At 39.1% G+C, this 19,131-nt stretch overlaps 1 protein-coding gene and 1 long non-coding RNA gene across 2 annotated transcripts in view; one reads left to right on the top strand and one right to left on the bottom strand.

Annotated features, from left to right (window-relative positions):
* Positions 1 to 19,131, bottom strand: part of SESN3 (sestrin 3) — a 72,920-nt gene that overhangs the window by 11,700 nt on the left and 42,089 nt on the right. The window contains exons 2-8 of the mRNA XM_049620430.1: positions 17,298 to 17,363; positions 14,260 to 14,457; positions 12,623 to 12,805; positions 8,517 to 8,753; positions 7,851 to 8,025; positions 1,824 to 1,942; positions 810 to 1,000 (exon numbers count right to left, since the gene is read on the bottom strand). Coding sequence (XP_049476387.1) covers positions 810 to 1,000; positions 1,824 to 1,942; positions 7,851 to 8,025; positions 8,517 to 8,753; positions 12,623 to 12,805; positions 14,260 to 14,457; positions 17,298 to 17,363 — 1,169 coding nt within the window. The remainder of the gene's footprint in view (positions 1 to 809; positions 1,001 to 1,823; positions 1,943 to 7,850; positions 8,026 to 8,516; positions 8,754 to 12,622; positions 12,806 to 14,259; positions 14,458 to 17,297; positions 17,364 to 19,131) is intronic.
* Positions 836 to 13,100, top strand: LOC125914899 (uncharacterized). The gene is made up of 3 exons (XR_007455473.1): positions 836 to 899; positions 7,609 to 7,787; positions 12,927 to 13,100. It is a non-coding gene; the product is annotated as an uncharacterized LOC125914899 (long non-coding RNA).

Below are 19,131 nucleotides of genomic sequence, written 5' to 3' on the forward strand. Positions count from 1 at the left end.
TTATTTACCATCACAATAGTGTCTTCTAGGTAGAATGCTTTACTCTTAGATGTTTCAGGAAAATTTCTGTAAATTAAAACTACAGAAGATACTTTGCTCAACAAATTGCATTCTAATTCCATTCCATAAAGATTTTCTGATCCTGTATCAGAAAGGATACAGTAGAGTCAAGTTGAATGTATTCATGACGGCAAATCTTCTCTTTCTGCAAATCTATCTCCATAAACGCCTTCAAAACCCAGCTCAAAAAGGCACATTCTCCCAAAAAAGCTTTCCTGATTAGACCATTCAATCTCATTCGCTCATGTACTCACTGTTCTCTCAATGCCAATTTTCTAAAGTTAGAGGCCATTAATTTATATTGACTGATGGTTTCATTTCAGTGTTCTCCTGTGATCTTTATGAGGACACAATCTATCCTACTTTTATTTAAACCCTAATTACTATTCTTTTAAAAATAAACAAACAAACCAACATTTAAGGGACATAATAGATGGTTTTTTAACTCCCTGATTCTTACAGGAAGGATTCTTAAAATGAGTCTGAGCCGATCCTATCCCCCGATGATTACTGATTTTTTTCCCTCCTCAATAAATTCTTATTATTGTATTTACAGGTACATGCTAAGATTCCCCACAGTTAAACAAAGAAAAATGTTCTTCTCTAAAATGGAAGGAATTTTTAAAAATCAGAAGCCCACAGGTAATATTCTCTCCCTAGGACTATATAGCGTTGAAGAAGACAGAAGCGAGGCTCAGGCCAGAATTTTCATTTAGAAATGTTCCAAACTGTCTTGACAACGAACATACCTGATTCCAAACATACAGTGAACATAGTTGAATAAAGCTCTGCGCAGCATGGTGGTGTCAACATCCTCGTGGGTGGCCATAGTGTTATAGGTGAGATTGTAGACCATGCGAAACTTCTCATCAAGAAGGTGTCCAATGTCAGAATAAAGTCTGTTCACCAGGGAGAATCCATGATTTTCCCAGGTATAGTCCTAAAAGGAGAAGTTGTATCCAGTTGCAAAATGGTCACTCTCCATTTACACTGTGTATTTTTATTAAATATAATTACTGAAGCAAGTACGTGAACGTATTTCAACTCTAATTCTAAGTTGATAGCTTTACGAAGAACCTTTCACGTCGGTCTGTAGATGAGAGTGCCTCCTCAGTGGGGACCACGGTTTGACATGTTGGGATGAACTCTGGCCACCTCCTGTAGTCAGGTAGGATGCAAACGACACCCTTATCTGGAAGAACACCTTCCAGAATGCTGGAATATTCCTACGTGACCAAAGCTGCTCAGTGACACAATCAGCAGATCACGTGGACAAGTGTCAAGGAGTCTGTCTTAATTCAAACTTACACTCTTGTTAGGAGCCGTATCGCTATGGTGGCTCCGTTTTGTAGGGGTGGGAGTAGGGTGGTGCTTGAGCCCAGAGCTACCGGTGGGTGATCTTATTACCAAACGCCATTTTATTATAAATGGAACTTTAATCGCTTGATTTCCTCCCTGCTCCTCTCCAAGAAGAAAAAATGGTATGAACATTATACAATTACCATGTAATAATGCAAGTAACTGACCAAGACAGATTCCTTTTCCTTTCTTAGAGGGGGAAACATAGAAATAATAAAATAATAAGCTGTCTACTGGGAGATCAAATTAGACTAGGCTAAAAACAAGGTTACGTAAAAGGATTTACAGACTCTATCAAAATGACCATTAATTTCTTTAGAAGTCAATGGATTTACATTTCAACGTTTCACAGTTAGAGGACAGTATTTATTCTCTAGTTCCTCTGAACAAAAGGCATCTTCTACCTGAGCTCGGAATGTTGGCAAATGCTCTTCTCCTCGTCTGGCAAAATCCTCATACCCAAAACCAGGGTCTTCAATGTATCGGGAGACATCAGATGTTATAATCATGTCATCTTCAAAATCTAAGGGCAACAATGAACATTCTAGTATAAAGGAAACTGAATACAGATCAATGCAACTGTTCCATTTCCCTCCACTTTTTAGCTTTTCCATGGATTTCCGAAGTGACAATATTGACTTTACGGCTTAAGGTTTGAATACAATTTCATTACCAAAACAGAGGCAAGTGTAGTTGTCTGGGCGAGAAAATGACTACACTGAAATATCTAAGCAGTAGTGGCAAAGGATCAATACACTAGTTTTACTCGCGCATCTAAATGGAGTATAAAGCTTAAACGTTATTTGAACTCAACGCGGGATGAAGAGGGAAAGAGAGGAGGCGAAGGGAAAAGACCACTTCAGTGGAGCTTAAAGTTAAGGTAGATTTTGTTAAAATTTGATGGTGTTTCATCTGGATGTGTTCGTGGTAAAAAATTAATGCAGTGTAGTTCATGATTAGCTCACCAGCCGGCATTTACGGAGAGGGCCTGGGAAGGGAACTCAGCAGGGAGGAAAGTGGCCTTTTTGGGTACCACTGTTCTAATTCTTAGTTGACTTGGGTGCTAAAATAGGAAGATTCAGTTTGGGAAAATTCACTGAGTTTTACACCTAACCTATGTGTGCTTTCCTGTGCATGTGGAGATAAAAAAAGCTTGCATGCAACATAGGAAGTAAACAATGTGTTGATGAGATTGTGATTAAAATATTATAAACGTGGCATTCAGGAAGATAGACTACAAGAACCTTTAAGACAGCTGGCTTCTGCATATTTGAGAAGAGTAAAAATTTACCACTGAAAAATTTTATTTCATTTTTTAAAGTTTATTTATTTTGAGACAGAGAGAGAGAGAGAGAAACAAGAGAGAATCCCAAGCAAGCTCCACACCATGAGCATGGAGCCTGATGTGGGGCTCGAACTCACAAACCAGGAGATCATGACCTGAGCTGAAGTCAAGAGTTAGATGCCCAACCAACTGAGTGCTACCCAGGAGCCCACCACTGAAAAATTTAAAATGCTCAGTGCATGTTAATTTGGTGTAAAAACAACTCTCTTCTAACTCACTTTTTTTTTAGGTTAGTCTGTCTTCATACTTTTTTCCGATTTCAACCACTGAAAGGGAATGAGCTACCTTTATTTACTACCTTCTACTCTAGAAAGTGAACATGCTCTTTTCAAAATAAGAGAAAAAATACTCCTTCCATGCAAAGACCAATGTTTTCTTATTAAGTTATTTTAATCAGTATCAAATAAGTCTAATACTTAATAAGTAATTAATAAACAAATATTAAGTAGCTCCTAAAACAATTTGATGGCTTAAAAAAACGAATTCTTAACCAGTCTTGAGAAGCTTAAATAAACAAGTACAATTATAGTAATGCATCCAGAAGATGTGGTCAATTAGTACTGCCTTCATTATCTTTAATCTCTGTTCTTTTGTGAAAATCCTAGCAATAATTATTCTTTCCTTACAAGGTTTAACCTTTCCTTAGGTCACTGCCATGGCCTAATGGGTGCTTGATAATGTCAGGGGAGATCAAGCATCCAGGCTACCCAACTTTGGAAATATTAAAATTCTTACCTAACTTCTTTATTATACCAAATGAGAAGAGACTGGCATTTGTTGAGGACTTACTATATACAAGGTACTATGCTATGTACTTAATATCTATTTTTTTTTGTTTGTTTCATTAATGTAAAAAGAAGTACCTCCTTAAGAAAAAAGTAAACTAAGTGTCAGTTACACCACTGTCAGTAAGAAATACCATGCGGATTCATTTAGGAGGATGTGGAAAACTTGGAAACACTGGACTACGTAATCTGATCTGAAGCTTTCAAGTGACTTTCCGTTTTCTAAAACAAAATCTCAGACTTATCCCTCGCCCAACCCACAACCACTGCGCTGTCTCCCCCTGTTGCACAACTCTCTTCGGGTAAATGGAAACACTTTGAAAATGGCATTTTCGATCCTTTATCTCTTAACATTTACGATTGACGTTAGGCTTTCCTTAAGTCAGTCCATCACAGACTAATCAATAGAAACGAGGGAAAAAATTAAAAATTTGCAGCGATCACTGCAGTGCTAGGAAAACGAGAAGTTTTGTAGGTTGTGAAGTAAAATCAAACCAAGAACAGTGAGTGATAACTAAAGTGTGTGAAACAGTTTCTCTCCTGACGTGATCCTTCCACCCACACTGCACAACCAGTTGGGTTTCATTTGGCAAATACCGATACGAGAGTTGACCATTACACAACTGGTTCATTTGATGGTGATGCTAGTTTTTGTTTTGCTCATACGCATTTTCAAAGTTGTCGTATGCCTTTCAACGTTTTTAAATAAACAATGAGTAACTAAACAAATAAGATAGAATTTATCCTACGAATAATATCCCTTTATTCATTTTAAAATTAGGAGTTAGGGTGCCAGCGTGGCTCAGTCAGTTAAGCATCTGACTCTTGACTTCAGCTCAGGTCATGATCTCACGGTTCGTGGGCTCAAGCCCTGCATCAGGCTCTGCGTCTCTCCTTCTCTGCCCTTCCCCTACTTGCTCTCTCTCTTTCTCTCTCACTCTCACTCTCAAAATAAATAAACTTAAAACAATAAAAAATTTAAAAAAATAAATAAAATTAAGAGTCAATCAAAACCTGTTTGCCGATTTCATCCACGGAAAGAAATGTACAAAGGTCTCTTAAACTACAAATGCTTTTTCTCTAAATTTATTTCGAGAAGTTAAAATTAGTACTCTGATCAACAAATCTAAAACTCCAATTTTAACTCTATCTAAAACAAATATTTCAGTCTAGACTCAAAGGAAATAGTATGTTGCACACAGGCTGGATTCGTCTGCCCCTAACAGAACACAGAAAACACTCTATTACAGTAATGGGATGGCTTTCTAACTTGAGCAACAAAAAAAGAATAAAAGCTAGTTAACTCGATTACCAAGCTATAGAATACTACCTCTGTAGAACATTTTAAACATTTTCTTCAAAAGGCTTGAAAAGCTATTCTTAGAATCTCCACATGGAATCTGGAATGCTTTACCACACTGGTCAAACCAAGAAATTCATTACAGAAAAAATATAAATTTCTATTTTCATTTTAAAACATGGTTAAGATTATAAAAATGACTCCATAAGCCATCGTACAGAGTCCTTTTGCTGTTACCTTTGTGGGACTAGCAAATGTAGTATTGGGAATGGTTAAGAGTAAACAACAAAATGATTTCTTTCCCTGAATGATTTACAAATGATACAGCCTCTCTTGTCAAAACTAGAACATAATTTCTGGCTAGGATTTAAAACTTGCTAGTAAAAATTCACTGTAGAAGGCAGAAGTCCCTGCTCAAGGGTCCAAGAAGGCAGAGGCTGGGGTCCAGAATGTATTTTCAATATTAAAAACAAAACCGACTAAAAGAAATAAAATATTTCTATCCTTCAAGCTCTAGTGATGTTAGAGAAGCTCTTAAAAGTTAATGTCTGGGGGTCCATGGGTGGCTCAGTTGGTTAGGCAACCGACTTCAGCTCAGGTCATGATCTCACAGTTCTTGAGTTCGAGCCCTGCATCGGGCTCTGTGCTGACAGCTCAGAGCCTGGAGCCTACTTCAGATTCTGTGTCTCCCCTCTCTCTACCCCTCCCCTACTCACGCTCTGTATCTCCCTGTCTCTCAATAATAAATAAACGTTAAAAAATTTTAAAAAAAGTTAATGTCTGAAAGCAAATAGATATTACTAACCTTAATAAAAATGTTCACATTTTAAAATATTGGTTTACCCAGAAGGTTCACCCTAAGTTTATAATTTTCCTTTGTCCCATGTATTCTCTCTGGATGGTTTTTATAAATAACTCTTTTGATTTTAACTCCCAATTACATGCCTATAACTTCCAAAATTTCATCCTGAGTTTAAAACCCTCTCCTGGGGGCACCTGGGTGGCTCAGTCGGTTAAGCATCTGACTCTTGATTTCTGCTCAGGTCATGATCTCATGGTTTGTGGGTTCAAGCTCTGCCTTAGGCTCTGTGCTGACAGTGGGAGCCTGCTTGGGATTCTCTATCTCTCCCCCACTTGTGTGCACACACATGCTCTATCAAGATAAATAAACTTAAAAAATTAAAAAAACAAACACACAAATCAAACCCTTTCCTGACCCTCAGACTATCTGCCAGCCCCTTCCTACTCAGGTGTGGTTTGCAGACTGGCAGCACTGACAGGACTTGGGGGGAATTTTAGAAATGTGGCCTCTCAGGTCCTAGCCCAGACTGACTGAATCAAAATCGGCATTTCAACAAGATTCCCCCAGGGACTCACATGCAGTGAAAGTCTGAGAAGCAGTGTACTAGACATCTCCAGACCTCTTAGCTCAAAATGTCCCAAATATGGCAGACTGCATGCTCCTGAAGGTTAGAAAGGTCATCACGATAAGGCCTCTGTTTACCTAACCGGCTTATGTGATGACATTACCTACATCATCACCTCTGCCCTAACAACACGGAACCACTTGTTCCTGTGCCCAGCATCCTGTTTCCTTACCATCATGCCTTGGCTCACTTGACTGTTTGCCACCAACCCCCTTGCACTCAAGTCTCTTAGAACCAAATGGCTGGAGGAAGTCTTGTAGGGCCCCTTCTGTGCAGGTTCCTCTCCCACCAACAGTGGATTCAGGGCCCTCTTCTAGGCTCCTATACTGTTCACATTCTGCTACATAATTGAAATTGTTTCTCTCCCATCAGCACTGAGAGCTCCCAAAGGGTAGGAGTTGGGTCCTATTTAGCCTGAAAGCCTTAGCTCCCATTACAGTGCCAAGACCATCTAGGGAACTCAAGGCATGTTTGTAGAATGGATATTAAGCTAATACCTAAAACACCATGTTTCTTTACTTGGGATTTCCTGCCGCTTAGAAGCTCTGAGAAACTAGAACTTAATATACTCAATTTGGTGGATAAAAATCTATCATAAAAAAGATCGTCAGGGGAGATGATAAAAGAGGTTTTTGTTCTTTTTGGCAAAACTTCTGAGAACTACTGGTCAGTGCTATGTTTAACAAGCAAGTTATGTTTAACAAACAAGTTGTGGCCAAATCAGTTACCCTTGGAATTTATGAGACTGGGCTTAAGACTAAAAATTTTTTAAATCAATGGAACTCTATTTTTAAAATGTGATGTAGATTGATGACTTTGAAGGGTTTCGGCTTTCTACCGAGTCAATGCTATTTTAATAACATTTACTATGTGGTATTCAACATCTTTTTTAGTCATAACTGAAAAGTCTCCTAATTCAATGTCTCTGAGAGTATTAGAAAAAAAAGTACATTTTTAAGACTAGAGCCAAGAAGCCTAGCTTTTAATACAGAATGAATTCCTCCTTTTAAAAGAGAATGAATTCCTCCAAATTCCATACAAGAAAATGACCTAAATAATACATTTTTATTAAATTCTGAAGATTTCTCCAAAGAAATCTTGCAAACGCAAGTACAATGTAATTTTAGAACTAATGTGGAAAAGTAACAGTGCGAGAACAATCCTCCCACACGCTCCCCACGCGCACACAAAAAAGGCAGAGATGTATTATAAGAATGTTATCTATTGAAACAGGATTTCACTTATCACTTGAAAACATCACAAAAGTAGAATGAATCAGGTATCTCTTAACTTTCTAAGCAACTGTTCTGCTTTGAATAACATTTTCTGCAGGACAGAGTGCGTCCTGCGAAGCTGGAAGTTCCTGTCAGCTGGACCTGGGGTGCATTGAAAGATGCATGAACCTAACGGGAGAGCACCAGCATTCGGGCAAGGTGGAGGAGGAGGCCTACATAAGAGGAACATGGTGGTCGCAGAGTCGCTTCTACATGTCTATATGAAAAATACCGAAGGTGGTCTGTCAGGGATACAGCAAGTCAAGGGCAAAGACAGTGGGGGCTTAGGCAGAAGCACACCTGAATGAGGAAATGAATGAAAAGTATCTCCAGAGACCACAAAAAGACTTTCTTTCTTCTCCTTCTCAAAGCGAGTGGTCATTTCTTCCTGAGATGCCTCTTCATCTTCCCTTTCTTCATGAAGCCTTTTCATTCTTTCCATTAAGGCCTCTAGCTCGCTTAGAGAATCTACAATCTGGAGCCAGGAAAGATCATGTTGGGTGTTATTAAGAATTATTCTAGTACATGTCTCTGTCTCCCAATGTCACCTTATTATGTACAGTGGCACGGGCACAGTTTAGGCGGGTTTTAACTCCAAAGGGAATCAAATGACAGATTTCAGACATTTTCAGAAGTATGATGTTTCTGCTTCAGTTGCAAACACAGAAAATTGATAAGTATAGATATATTTAACCTAGAATTCTAGCATTTGGTATATATTACAGTTTATTTTAAAAAATGAGGCAGCCTTATGATTTGTAATAATATCTATTTGCTTTAAAAGCCTCTTAAGACAATTCAGAACTTCGTGTACAGGTTGCATTTTTACAGTAAGAAAAACTGTACAAAAATATTTCAAGTATATGATATCCTGTAGAGTCCGACAATGATTTCTTTCTAGATATTTTTAACATTGGGGAATTTAAAGGCAAAATAGTAAAGAAAAACAAAGTTCAGAAAACTGACCCCGAAGTTGCTGCCTGTGAGGGATGCATTCTCTATGCTGTTGTCATTAGCGAGATCGCAAACACAGAAATTGTTGACTGATATTAGCCTGAATCCGTTGGAGATTTCTGGATCTCTCTCTGGATTGATGCCACTACCAAAAACAAAGCTTGCCAAAGCATGATAATGTGCCAGTAGGACCACAGCATGTACCAGTTCGGGCAGAGACCAATTATTTTCTCCAGTTTTGACAAGTTTCTGAAACGAGAAAAGCAAATCAGAGTAAAAATGAAAATCACAGAATGCTACAAAGCAATTTTGGAAAGCATGAAAACTCCGCCAGTTTTACGTCCATTTATAGTAATCAAACATAAAACTCCCTTTTGAAAATGTTTCACATAACAAAGATATGGCTTTGGCCAAACAATATTGCATTAAACTGTGAAACCTAACAATATAATTCTGTGGCAGATTCTTCTAAATCCCTTATACGCTCAATGGAACTTCTGCTTCCAAAGCACTTTTACATGTTATGTGGTTTTCATAAGATATTTCAGAGAATCAAAGAACACGGAAGCTAGAAGGGACTTTAGGGATGATCTTGCAAAACCATTCATTTTAAGGTTTTTAGGTAAAGACTTTTACCTGAAAAGTGACACAAAAAAACCCAATTCAGTAAGGCAACTCTGTTAGTCGTCTTTTAGATATCTTTCCTGATGGAGAAAGAGCCTACGGCAGATGATAGAAACCATACCTCACCTTTGAACAAGAACTTCAAAAGTTTCAGAGCACTGTTTCGTATGCTATTTTACTTCATCCTCCAGCTGAATGATGGAATCACAAGTGAAGCCATTGAAAACAGTGCTGCTTCCATCCCCATTTTCTCCGAGACCCAATTCCATCTGGCAATCCACTGGGGATTCTTTCCCATCAGTGTTCTTGCTCTCTTGCTTGGGGTACATGTCTGTGTCCTGCTGCTCCCCACGAACCTAAACTTTTATTTAATTTTGCTCACTTCACAGCCAACCCCCCACCAAAACCTCTTTTGCTTTACTCTCCATTAACCACACACACACACAAACACGCACACTCAGACACACACACACTCACACACATGAAATTTAATATATTACCAAAGGCTCAGGAAAAAGGAAAAATTAATCACAATTTACCATCCTAATATAGTTTTTATGTATTTTATTTTATTTTATTTTTATAAGCATAATTACGTCATCAGAGGATACCTCTATTTTGGGGGGCCTCACATTTTGACATGTTCAGTTTTCACGAGGCTCCACGGTCTTACGTTAAGCGTGGGCCATCTATCGCATGGCAGTGGAAATATGGAACTAATTCTCCATCTTCGAATACCCTGTCAGATCCTCAAATTGCTTCTATTTTTTTGTGTACCTGTTATTATAAATAGCATCTTCATGCTACAGCTGTGTTCATATTCTAGCAACAACTCCTAATAGGACTTTTAGGGCAATTATGATGTGAAGACTTTTGCTAATGCTGCCAAAGAGACTTCCAAAAGGATTGGTAGAATTTACAATGCCTTTGCCAGTCTTCTCCAAGAGTATTAAACCTGAGAGGACAGCCAGCCAACACTCATCACCCTCAAAATTCGCATCTCACATTCATTTCTGTATCTTTAGTTCATTAGAACCTGCTTTTTGAAGCAAGCTCCAGAAGCTACTTTCACTAAGGGCACATATGACCTCCAACAGGGCAGATCTATTTCTTTTTTAGCACGTATCCTATTTGATCTCTGTAGAATTTATGTTTTCCTTACTTCCTCCCTTGAAATTAACCTCCCTTGCCTTCAGCACTCCCACTAATTTGTTTTGCACCCTGTCTACCCTGCGATGCATGTCTCCCCATCTCCCTCCCAGCCCCCTTCTTCTGCTTGCCTCTGAAATGCTCTCTTCTACCCATGATCTCCTTTCCTTGTGCAGTATCTCCCTGGAAGGATCGGCCATTCGTTCAACTTGATCTTCACTTATCTGTAAATAACTGTCTGATTTTATTTCTAATCTATCCTTTATCTTGAGTCACAGACCTGTGTTTCCTCCGGTAACTGGACATCACTAAACAGATGTCACAATCTTCCATTCTCAGGGCTGCGTGTATGCCGTCCCGCTCATGGCACTGCCTCTTTCCCGGTCAGGAAGGTAGAAACCTTACTGATTCCCCTCTCTCACCCAGCCCCTCCACCCTCACATTCTATGAGTCAGCAAGCCCTGCTTTTTCTCATGCAGACTGCTTACATACAGTCTGATCGCTCCTCTTTATCTCTCCAGGGCTTAAAAAAAGTCATCTCTCAAGTGGACTGCGGCAATGGCTTTATGACTGGCTCCCCTGTGTCTAGCCTGTACCATTTGTGATTTGTCTTCTGCACCACCACATACACTCATATTACAACTCAGCTCAAGAACCTTTAATGGTTCTTCATTCTTTATCCTAGGGATTCCCTAGGATCGACATCTTCTGATCACATATACTTCTGACAGTGCCAGTTGGAGGGGCCCAACCCCCGAGAGCACGTACATTTACGTATAAATTAAGACATACTAAAAAAAAATACTCAATAAAGTACATTTTATATAGTTAGTTATAAAAATATACTGTACTACTAATATTGTAAAATATACAAGTAGAGGAACTGATTAAGGAGAGAATACATGTGCACACATGCATGCATATACACGATTTGCTAACATTTTGAAGAACTGCCTTGTGTACCCCTGAGGTGACATAACATGACTCTGGAGAACACAGCTTTCTAAGGATAGGACATAAATTCTTTAGTACAGTATCTGCCGTGTCATAACAACATGCTCTCAATTCTTCCCATCTCTTACCCCCACCTCACATAACCTGCCCTTGATTCAGTCACCCAAAGCTATTGGCTACTTTCCCAACATAAAATGTTTCCATTGTCTGTCTGGAATACCTTCTGCTACCTGAAAATTCCCACTTACTCTTCAAGACCTGTCTCAAACGTTACCTCTTTCATGCAACTTCCTGGTCCCATTCTTTTTATTCATACCTTCATACACTACGGTGCGGTGATCATCGTCATTACCTCTCTTTCTTTCCTCCCCTAGATTCCAAGCATGGGTAAGGGAAGGGTCTCCCTTTTTAGACCCACCAAACCACAGGGCACCAAGTTATTAACATATGACATAAAAATAATGATTACTTCTTCTATCTAAGTTACACATGATCAAATCAGAACATAAACTTCAGGACAGCATTATGTTTTCACGTGTTCCCAGACAGATGTTCAAAAGCTACGAGTATAAAGAATAACCAAAGCTCGGCCTGGTTTAACTGGGGAAATAATTAACAAAAATGTAGTCTAATAAGAGTATCAAAAAAACCAAGAACATTTATATACATTAGAAGCAGAGATTTTAAATACCTAAGACTTCTCTGATAGTAATTTCAATGACAGCTGCTAGGTACTGAATAGTTACCAAATGCCAAGCACAGTGCAGGGATATTGCATAATGGCCTCACTGAAGCTCCTTTCTGCTACCAAGTGCTCTAGTCAATTGCAACTCTGTTTCTCGTCTAAGCTGGCGGGTCCAGGGAGCATTTCAGTGTTCACACCACTTGGCAAATCATTTTGTATTTGCAAAACTGTATCTTGCAAATCTTAAAATTATGAAATGTTGAGGACCAGAAAAGGGTATAGAACTCATTTAATCCAGGCCCCTCATTTTACAGATGGGGGAACTGAGGCCCACAGAAGTGAATTCACTAAAAGTCACAAACATGTGAGAACCCAGGTATCCTAAACTGCCAGTTTATTTTCTTTGTTCCACTTCCTGCCTGAAAACAGAAATCAACTTTTCTCTTGGCCACTCACTAAAGTACCCATAGAGCTAATTATTGATTACCTAAGGAGGCATATTCATCTGCATCTAAATTACAGACTTCCTACATTTATCTCTTCTACATACTGATATACTATGTTTAACTTTCTAATATGCAAGTATTTAAAACTAAGTCTTAAGCAAAAACAAAAACAAAAAAACCAAACAAACAAAAAAACCCAAAACAAAAAAGCTCTTAGTTAGAATCATTAGTAAACCTTCTTACAACCCAGCACTTGGTACCTGAATGTGCTCTTTCGTGATGAGCCAGGGTCGGTGTGCTAGCAGCTTATTTATTTCATTAAGATTCTTCAGTCTTTGTGGTACGTATTCCAAGCCATTCAACCACTCAGCAATGCCTCCTGTCTTTAAAAATTCATCCACGTGCATGTTTATTAAGTAAGAACACTGATGTCTAGCTGCAGCCTAAAACACAAAAAGAGTTAGTTGACAGAACCATCATGGTAAAAGTCTTAGTCTACTATTTCTAAACAAATCATTTATTTGGCATTTAATAATTTTAACACCAGTAATTCTTTTCTTACAGATTCCTCTTCCTTCTAAAACTTCTATCACAATACTGCCATAGATTCCTGACTCAATACACGTGGCTGATATCTGTACAAGCAAACACTTGTCACATGAAGGCAATTCCTTCCTCATCCAGAAGCTGGCACAGATCAACCTAGAATCCACTTTCTAGCTGTGTCAAGAAAATACATGTCCGTTTCATTATGGTAAGTGATATAAACTATATTCTACCTGAGACACAGTAAAAGCTCACTAACTTGTATTCTCCCCACTCAAGAAGGCAGGCTAATTTGGCCGTCTCTCTTACCCCGGCAAGATAACTGTGATTTCAGAATTATCTGTGCACATCAGCCCTACTGAGATAAAACTGAAGCCGGCGGACACTGTTCCTTCCTATGCAGTCAAAACCGCCAATCTGGGAAATCCATGCGAAGCAGACTTTTCACAGCTCTCTTCCCCAGGAACTGCCTCTCAGCGAAATAGCAGTGTTTGCTCGTTCTGCTTTCTGTATCTTGTTTCTCTCTTAGTTTGTGATCATTCTAAGTCTGCCTTCGGCCTGTCGTCAACACTGTAAGCCGGCATTACAGTCTCGGGCGTGTTCATCAGTCGACAGAACACAGAACGCTGCCCTTCTCTTGTTTAAAACCGCAGGGAGTGCATAAACAGGATCATCACGTTAAACTAGCCTGCTAACTCCCCAGCTGTTCTCCTACACTCTCAACACATGGCACTTGGGCCATGTCCCTCCTCTTTTTCTCCACTAACAGTCCAACTGTAACACTGTTTCTTTCTATCCTTCTCGCTCCTGCTGCCTACCATCCCGATTTATAATTCTCTCCCCACCCCCAGCGAAACATTAACTAGTTTGTACCAAGTACGATACTTGGCAGTGTTATCATCCATTTAAGAATTCTCTCATCCAGAGTCTCCACTGGTGCTGATACTTTTCTTTGGCCAAATTACTGATGCACTTCACGTATTAAACGGCTAAACAAGAGGTCACAACCAACCTGTTTCATATTCGTAATAAAAACAAGGTGTCAGTAGCAAACCCCAAACTTGTGGGATATTAGGGGTATCGCTTTGGACCCTAGACGCATCATTAACAAGAGAAGAGACTGACACACTTAAGTGAGAAATATTCAGTGCCTTAAGGAATTTGAAAGCAGTCAAAATGTATCCAAGAGACGGTGTCCGAAAAGCCACGGGCTTCTTCAATTCTTAGTTCTACAAAATGATACGCAGCTCTACACACACGAACACACACACACACACACACACTAGAAGGGCGGAGAAGGAGCGCGCGAGGACGACGTCCCGCGAATCAGGAGCCGGGGAACCCAGCGCACCATTATTGCGATGTAGTGCCGGTGTGGCAGAGGAAGGGGGCCGTCCATGCGCAGCATGTAGAACTGGCTCCGCAGGAAAGACTCCAGGTACTGAGCGTGCAAACTCATGACCTGTGTGATGTTGTCCAGGCGACCGGATGTAGAGTATTCTTCCACGAGAAAGTTAGTACGTTCATCCACTGTGTTTGCTTGGACAACCTAAGAAACGCACAAAATGATTACCGAGAACTAACGTATCTTTCGTTGACCGAAATTATGCCACCATCGGAGCAAATGAATGTTCTTTTCATACGAACAGACACTGAAATTACGCAGTTGCTCAGGCTAGAAACAGAAATAAAAAAAAAAAAAAAAAAAAAAAAAAAGAAAGCACCACTCTTTCTTGGCTCTGGGACCACCATTTATTAGACAACAAATGTCGAGTTATCAAACACTATACACACAGCTACGAGTCTGGAGAAAAGAAGCTTCCATCTGCTGCACCAGGCACATAAGGCAAAATTTTCAGGGCCCACTTGCCTGGCCGTTATTACACCACTTCGTGGTGCGGCGAAAGCAGTGGCGTTTGATTCATGTATTTACAATTTTATCGCAATGGCCCACGAAGATACTTAATCACATAATCTTAAGGCAAATATTTTCGGTCTGATCTTTTGCTTGTTTTCGTTCAACATAAAATAAAAAGCTTTCTGAAGTTCTTTTAGGGACAAAGGAAAATATGATAATTTGTAGAAAGTGTTCATTGGAAAAATTAGTAAGGACACTAGAATACGGTCATTCCTATTTTCAGCCTATTGTATTAATGACTACAAACAAGGTCAGTTATTAAAATGGACGTCCTCCATCTCAGGGAATCAAAAGAGCTGTCTCAAGAATACATGAGTCCATATAGCTTTATACACAATGACAGCTTGGGCATCACACCAAGAATTGACTCTGAAGGTGCTAAGAGCTTATCAGCACCTTGTAGAAGAGAGCTGGCTCTGTGGGAATTAATGGACAGGAGATGAATATTTCTATGATTGGTTCATTACTTACTGATACTTTAGAATTAGAATTCCAGACTTAAGAATATTTTCCCCACTTTAGATTCAGAATGAAATTCGAGCTCTTGCATCGAGTTAACAGCACAGCCTGGTCTAGAATCCAGATTTTCTGAAGTCCAGGCTAATGGTCTTTCTAAAGACCCGTACTGCTATCAGAAACTCTGCTTACTCTTTAGGGCTGGCTTCACAGTCTCTTCTGAAAAAATAAGTACAAATTACACAAAGGCACTATTGACTGAGGAAAATGTAATCCCAAAGGAAATACAATGTTTGAAAAGTGTGAACTGTGAGGAAATGTTAATTACAATGGTGTAAAAGAGCAATTTCAGTTCAGCTAGTTAAAAAGCCACATACACTTTCATTTGCCCATTTCCCCACATTTTGTCAACTACAGGGACCAAGTGATGTGAACAGCAGTAAGATCTGGGTCAACCACGTGTCATTAAAAAGAGATTTGTTGGTTTGGTTTTGTTTTCCCCAGCAGTTTCTTTTGTTTAACTGATGCGGAAGACATTAATAGATGCAAGAGGTCCCGAAAACAGTGGTGGCTTCTGCAAACCAGATGACCTTCAGATACACAGCGTGAACACAGCTGTTTCTGGAAGTCTTTATGTATATGAGGCAATCACTCCGCCAAGAGCCGCCCCTACCCTGTCTGAGGAAAATGGGCATCGGCACAGCTGTCTTTCTAATGACTGGTCACTACCAAGATCAGCTAGAGATGCCGAGTTCTCCAAACATTACTGTTCACTTTCCTTTAACCTTTCCATTCAAACGGTAAGGTCACTAAAAAAGCAAAATGAAGATGCAGAAAAACTGACACTGGCCATGACCTGGTAGACATTCTTCAAATTCTATTCTTCCCTTCTGTTCAGAAAATGCCCCGCAGATAAGAGCTGCTCTGTAAACAATCTTTTTTGACTACTTTAAGAACAGTATAGGAATAACGCCGATGCTCTAAGATGAATGTCTTTACAGTAAATAGTCAATCAGCATATACAATCATATTCAGTAAGTTAATAACTCCTTCAAGCAGAGAAAAACTCCTCAATCAGTGGTTCTTAAACTTTTCTTAGCTCAAGTTTCTATCTGCGAGGCACCTAGGAATCTAGGAAGTCCTGCACATTGCTATGATCTTTCATGGAGATGTATATCCACAAAACAGGCACAAATCTTCTATTGGTTATAATTTCCTTTGCATTATGTTTTACAACCTCTCTTTCTGGCATTTACCATCTTGACTCCCCACCTTCGCCAAAGGTACAGATTATACAGATTATGTTGACATTCCTCCCGGAGACTTAGAACCAAAACAAAAGAGTAATTGCTAATGATGTAACAGCATGTTTTGTTTAATAGGTTTAGTTGGGAAACTCATATTTTCATTTCAAAATATTTATTTTCTTAACATTTATATAACCTATATTCACCATGAAATGGTGGCTATTTAAAAACCCAAAAACCTTCAAGTTAATATTAAACTTAATTAAAAAAAAAACTTCATTACTGTTAGCAGCTTTGTTCAGAAAAGTTATATTTGAAGTCAAATAGGGTAAAATTTAATTTTTCTAACCTCATAGGACAACTAACTCTAAAATAAAAAGGCAGATTCTTATACACATAAACTTGCAAGTGACATTCAAAAGAAAATACCTCTGTGGTTCTCTGACATATAAATAAGAAACAAGAGCAAAACACAGGTTTACTTCCATATTAAAAACGGAGAGGGGAGCCTGGGTGACTCATTCGGTTGAGTGTCCACCTCTTAATCTTGGCTCAGGTCATGATCTCACAGTTAGTGAGATCGAGCCTCATGTCGGGCTCTGTGCTGACAGTGTGGAGCCTGCTTAGGATTCACTCTATCTGCCCCTCCCCTCCCCCCAAAATAAATAAACTTAAAAAAATATTTAAAAAAATGGAAATATTCTTTGATATAATGAAGTTGCTTTTTTGTGAGTCACACTTAGTGTATTTTAACACAGATAAACTTACTTCCTTCTCTGGAATAAAGGCACTTGGTCCTCTTGTCAAGGGTTGAGACACTCTGATTCTTTTATCCTGTTTTTAAAAGAAAAGTTTTATGTGTTAATGATGACTTTCTAAGGAAAGTTAAATTGGTACAGATTTATTGCTGAGGTACTCAACCAAATTGAATAAATAAATAGAATTATATAAAATCAAAATAAAGTTTAAATCTCAGAACCCAGAAAACCTGGCAATCGCACTACTGGGTATTTACCCAGAGAATATAAGAACACTAATTCAAAGGTGCACGCATCCCTATGTTTATAGCACCATTACTTAGAATAGCCAAGATATGGAAGCAGCCCCAGTGTCCATCCATTGATGGATGGACAAAAAAGAAGTGAGATATTTCACTGTGTGTATGTATATATATGTATACATACACACAGTGGAATATCATTCAGCCATAAAAAAGAATGAAGTCTTGGGGCACCAGGGTGGCTCAGTCGGTTGAGTGTCCGACTTCGGCTCAGGTCATGATCTCGCGGTTAGTGAGTTTGAGCCCCGTGTCGGGCTCTGTGCTGACAGCTCAGAGCCTGGAGCCTGCTTCAGATTCTGTGTCTCCCTCTCTCTCTGCCCCACCCCTGCTTGTGCTCTGTCTCTCTCTGTCTTTCAAAAAATGAATAAACATTAAAAAAAAATTAAAAAAAAAAGAACGAAGTCTTGCCATTTGCAGCAACATGAATGTACCTAGAGAGTATAAATAAATCAGTTAGAGAAAGACAAATAGCATATGATTTCACTCCTATGTGGAATTTAAGAAACAAAACAAACATACAAGGGGGAAAAAATAAGAGAGAGAGAGACAAAACAAGAAACACTCTTAACTACAGAGGACAAACTGATGGTTGCCAGAGGGGAGGGGGGAGGGGGATGGGTGAAACAGGTGATGGGGATTAAGGAGTGCACTTGAGACAAGCTCCGGGTGATGTAAGGGAAGTGCTGAATCGCTACAGTGTATACCTGAAGCTAATATGAAAACTGTATTTAACTAACTGGAATCAAAATAAAACTTAAAAACAAAAACAGATAATGGGGTAAGCTCCTATCCCAGCGCGGGATACACAGTAGGCTTCTGAAATTTCATTTCCCTTTGTCATATTCTGTAGCACCAGAGATTTTTAGCCCGTTTTTGACATGGCTGAAAACGGTCGGTCTCCCTAATAAAATCGTATCTGATATTATACTAGCGGACTGTTACACCTCAACTGAGCTACAACGAAAGGTGGAATTCAGAGGATTGCTTGCGACTCCTCAGAGCAATGACCTGACCTGTGGGGGTTTTTCCTGAATAAGGCAGGAATAAACATGCCCAAGATAAAGTTGTGAAGCTTTAAGAAAAAATGTGAAACGTGGAGAAGTGGAGGTTCACTTAATCCAAGAAATGGAGAGCACAGTGATGCTTAGGGCAACTCTTGCTACACTGAGAAGGAACTGGTAGACCGCCAATGGTGTGTCTGAGGGTTAGAGTTTTTCAAGTTAGAAAATTTTTGTTAAAAAATTTTTAATTAAAAATATATGTGGTATCCCTATTTAAGTGTGATATTCACAAAGCCAGAAATATTTCAATCAGGTAATAATAACTTCTCTGCAGGCATGCTGAAGAACAGAAATGGTCAGAGGGAGGCTCTCAAGTCTTGAAGTCCTTCTTAGCCAGAAGGAGAGGGAGGAGAGCCACTTAATTTTCTATAATAAAAGCAATATTCTAAAGTTTTAAAAAAGAAGCCCTAAGAAACCGCAACACAAAAATGGGGACTATACTTACCCCACACACAAAAATTGTCTCAATATGGATTAAAGA

This window comes from Panthera uncia, chromosome D1 (assembly GCF_023721935.1).
Source record: "Panthera uncia isolate 11264 chromosome D1, Puncia_PCG_1.0, whole genome shotgun sequence".
Classification (NCBI taxonomy): domain Eukaryota; kingdom Metazoa; phylum Chordata; class Mammalia; order Carnivora; family Felidae; genus Panthera; species Panthera uncia.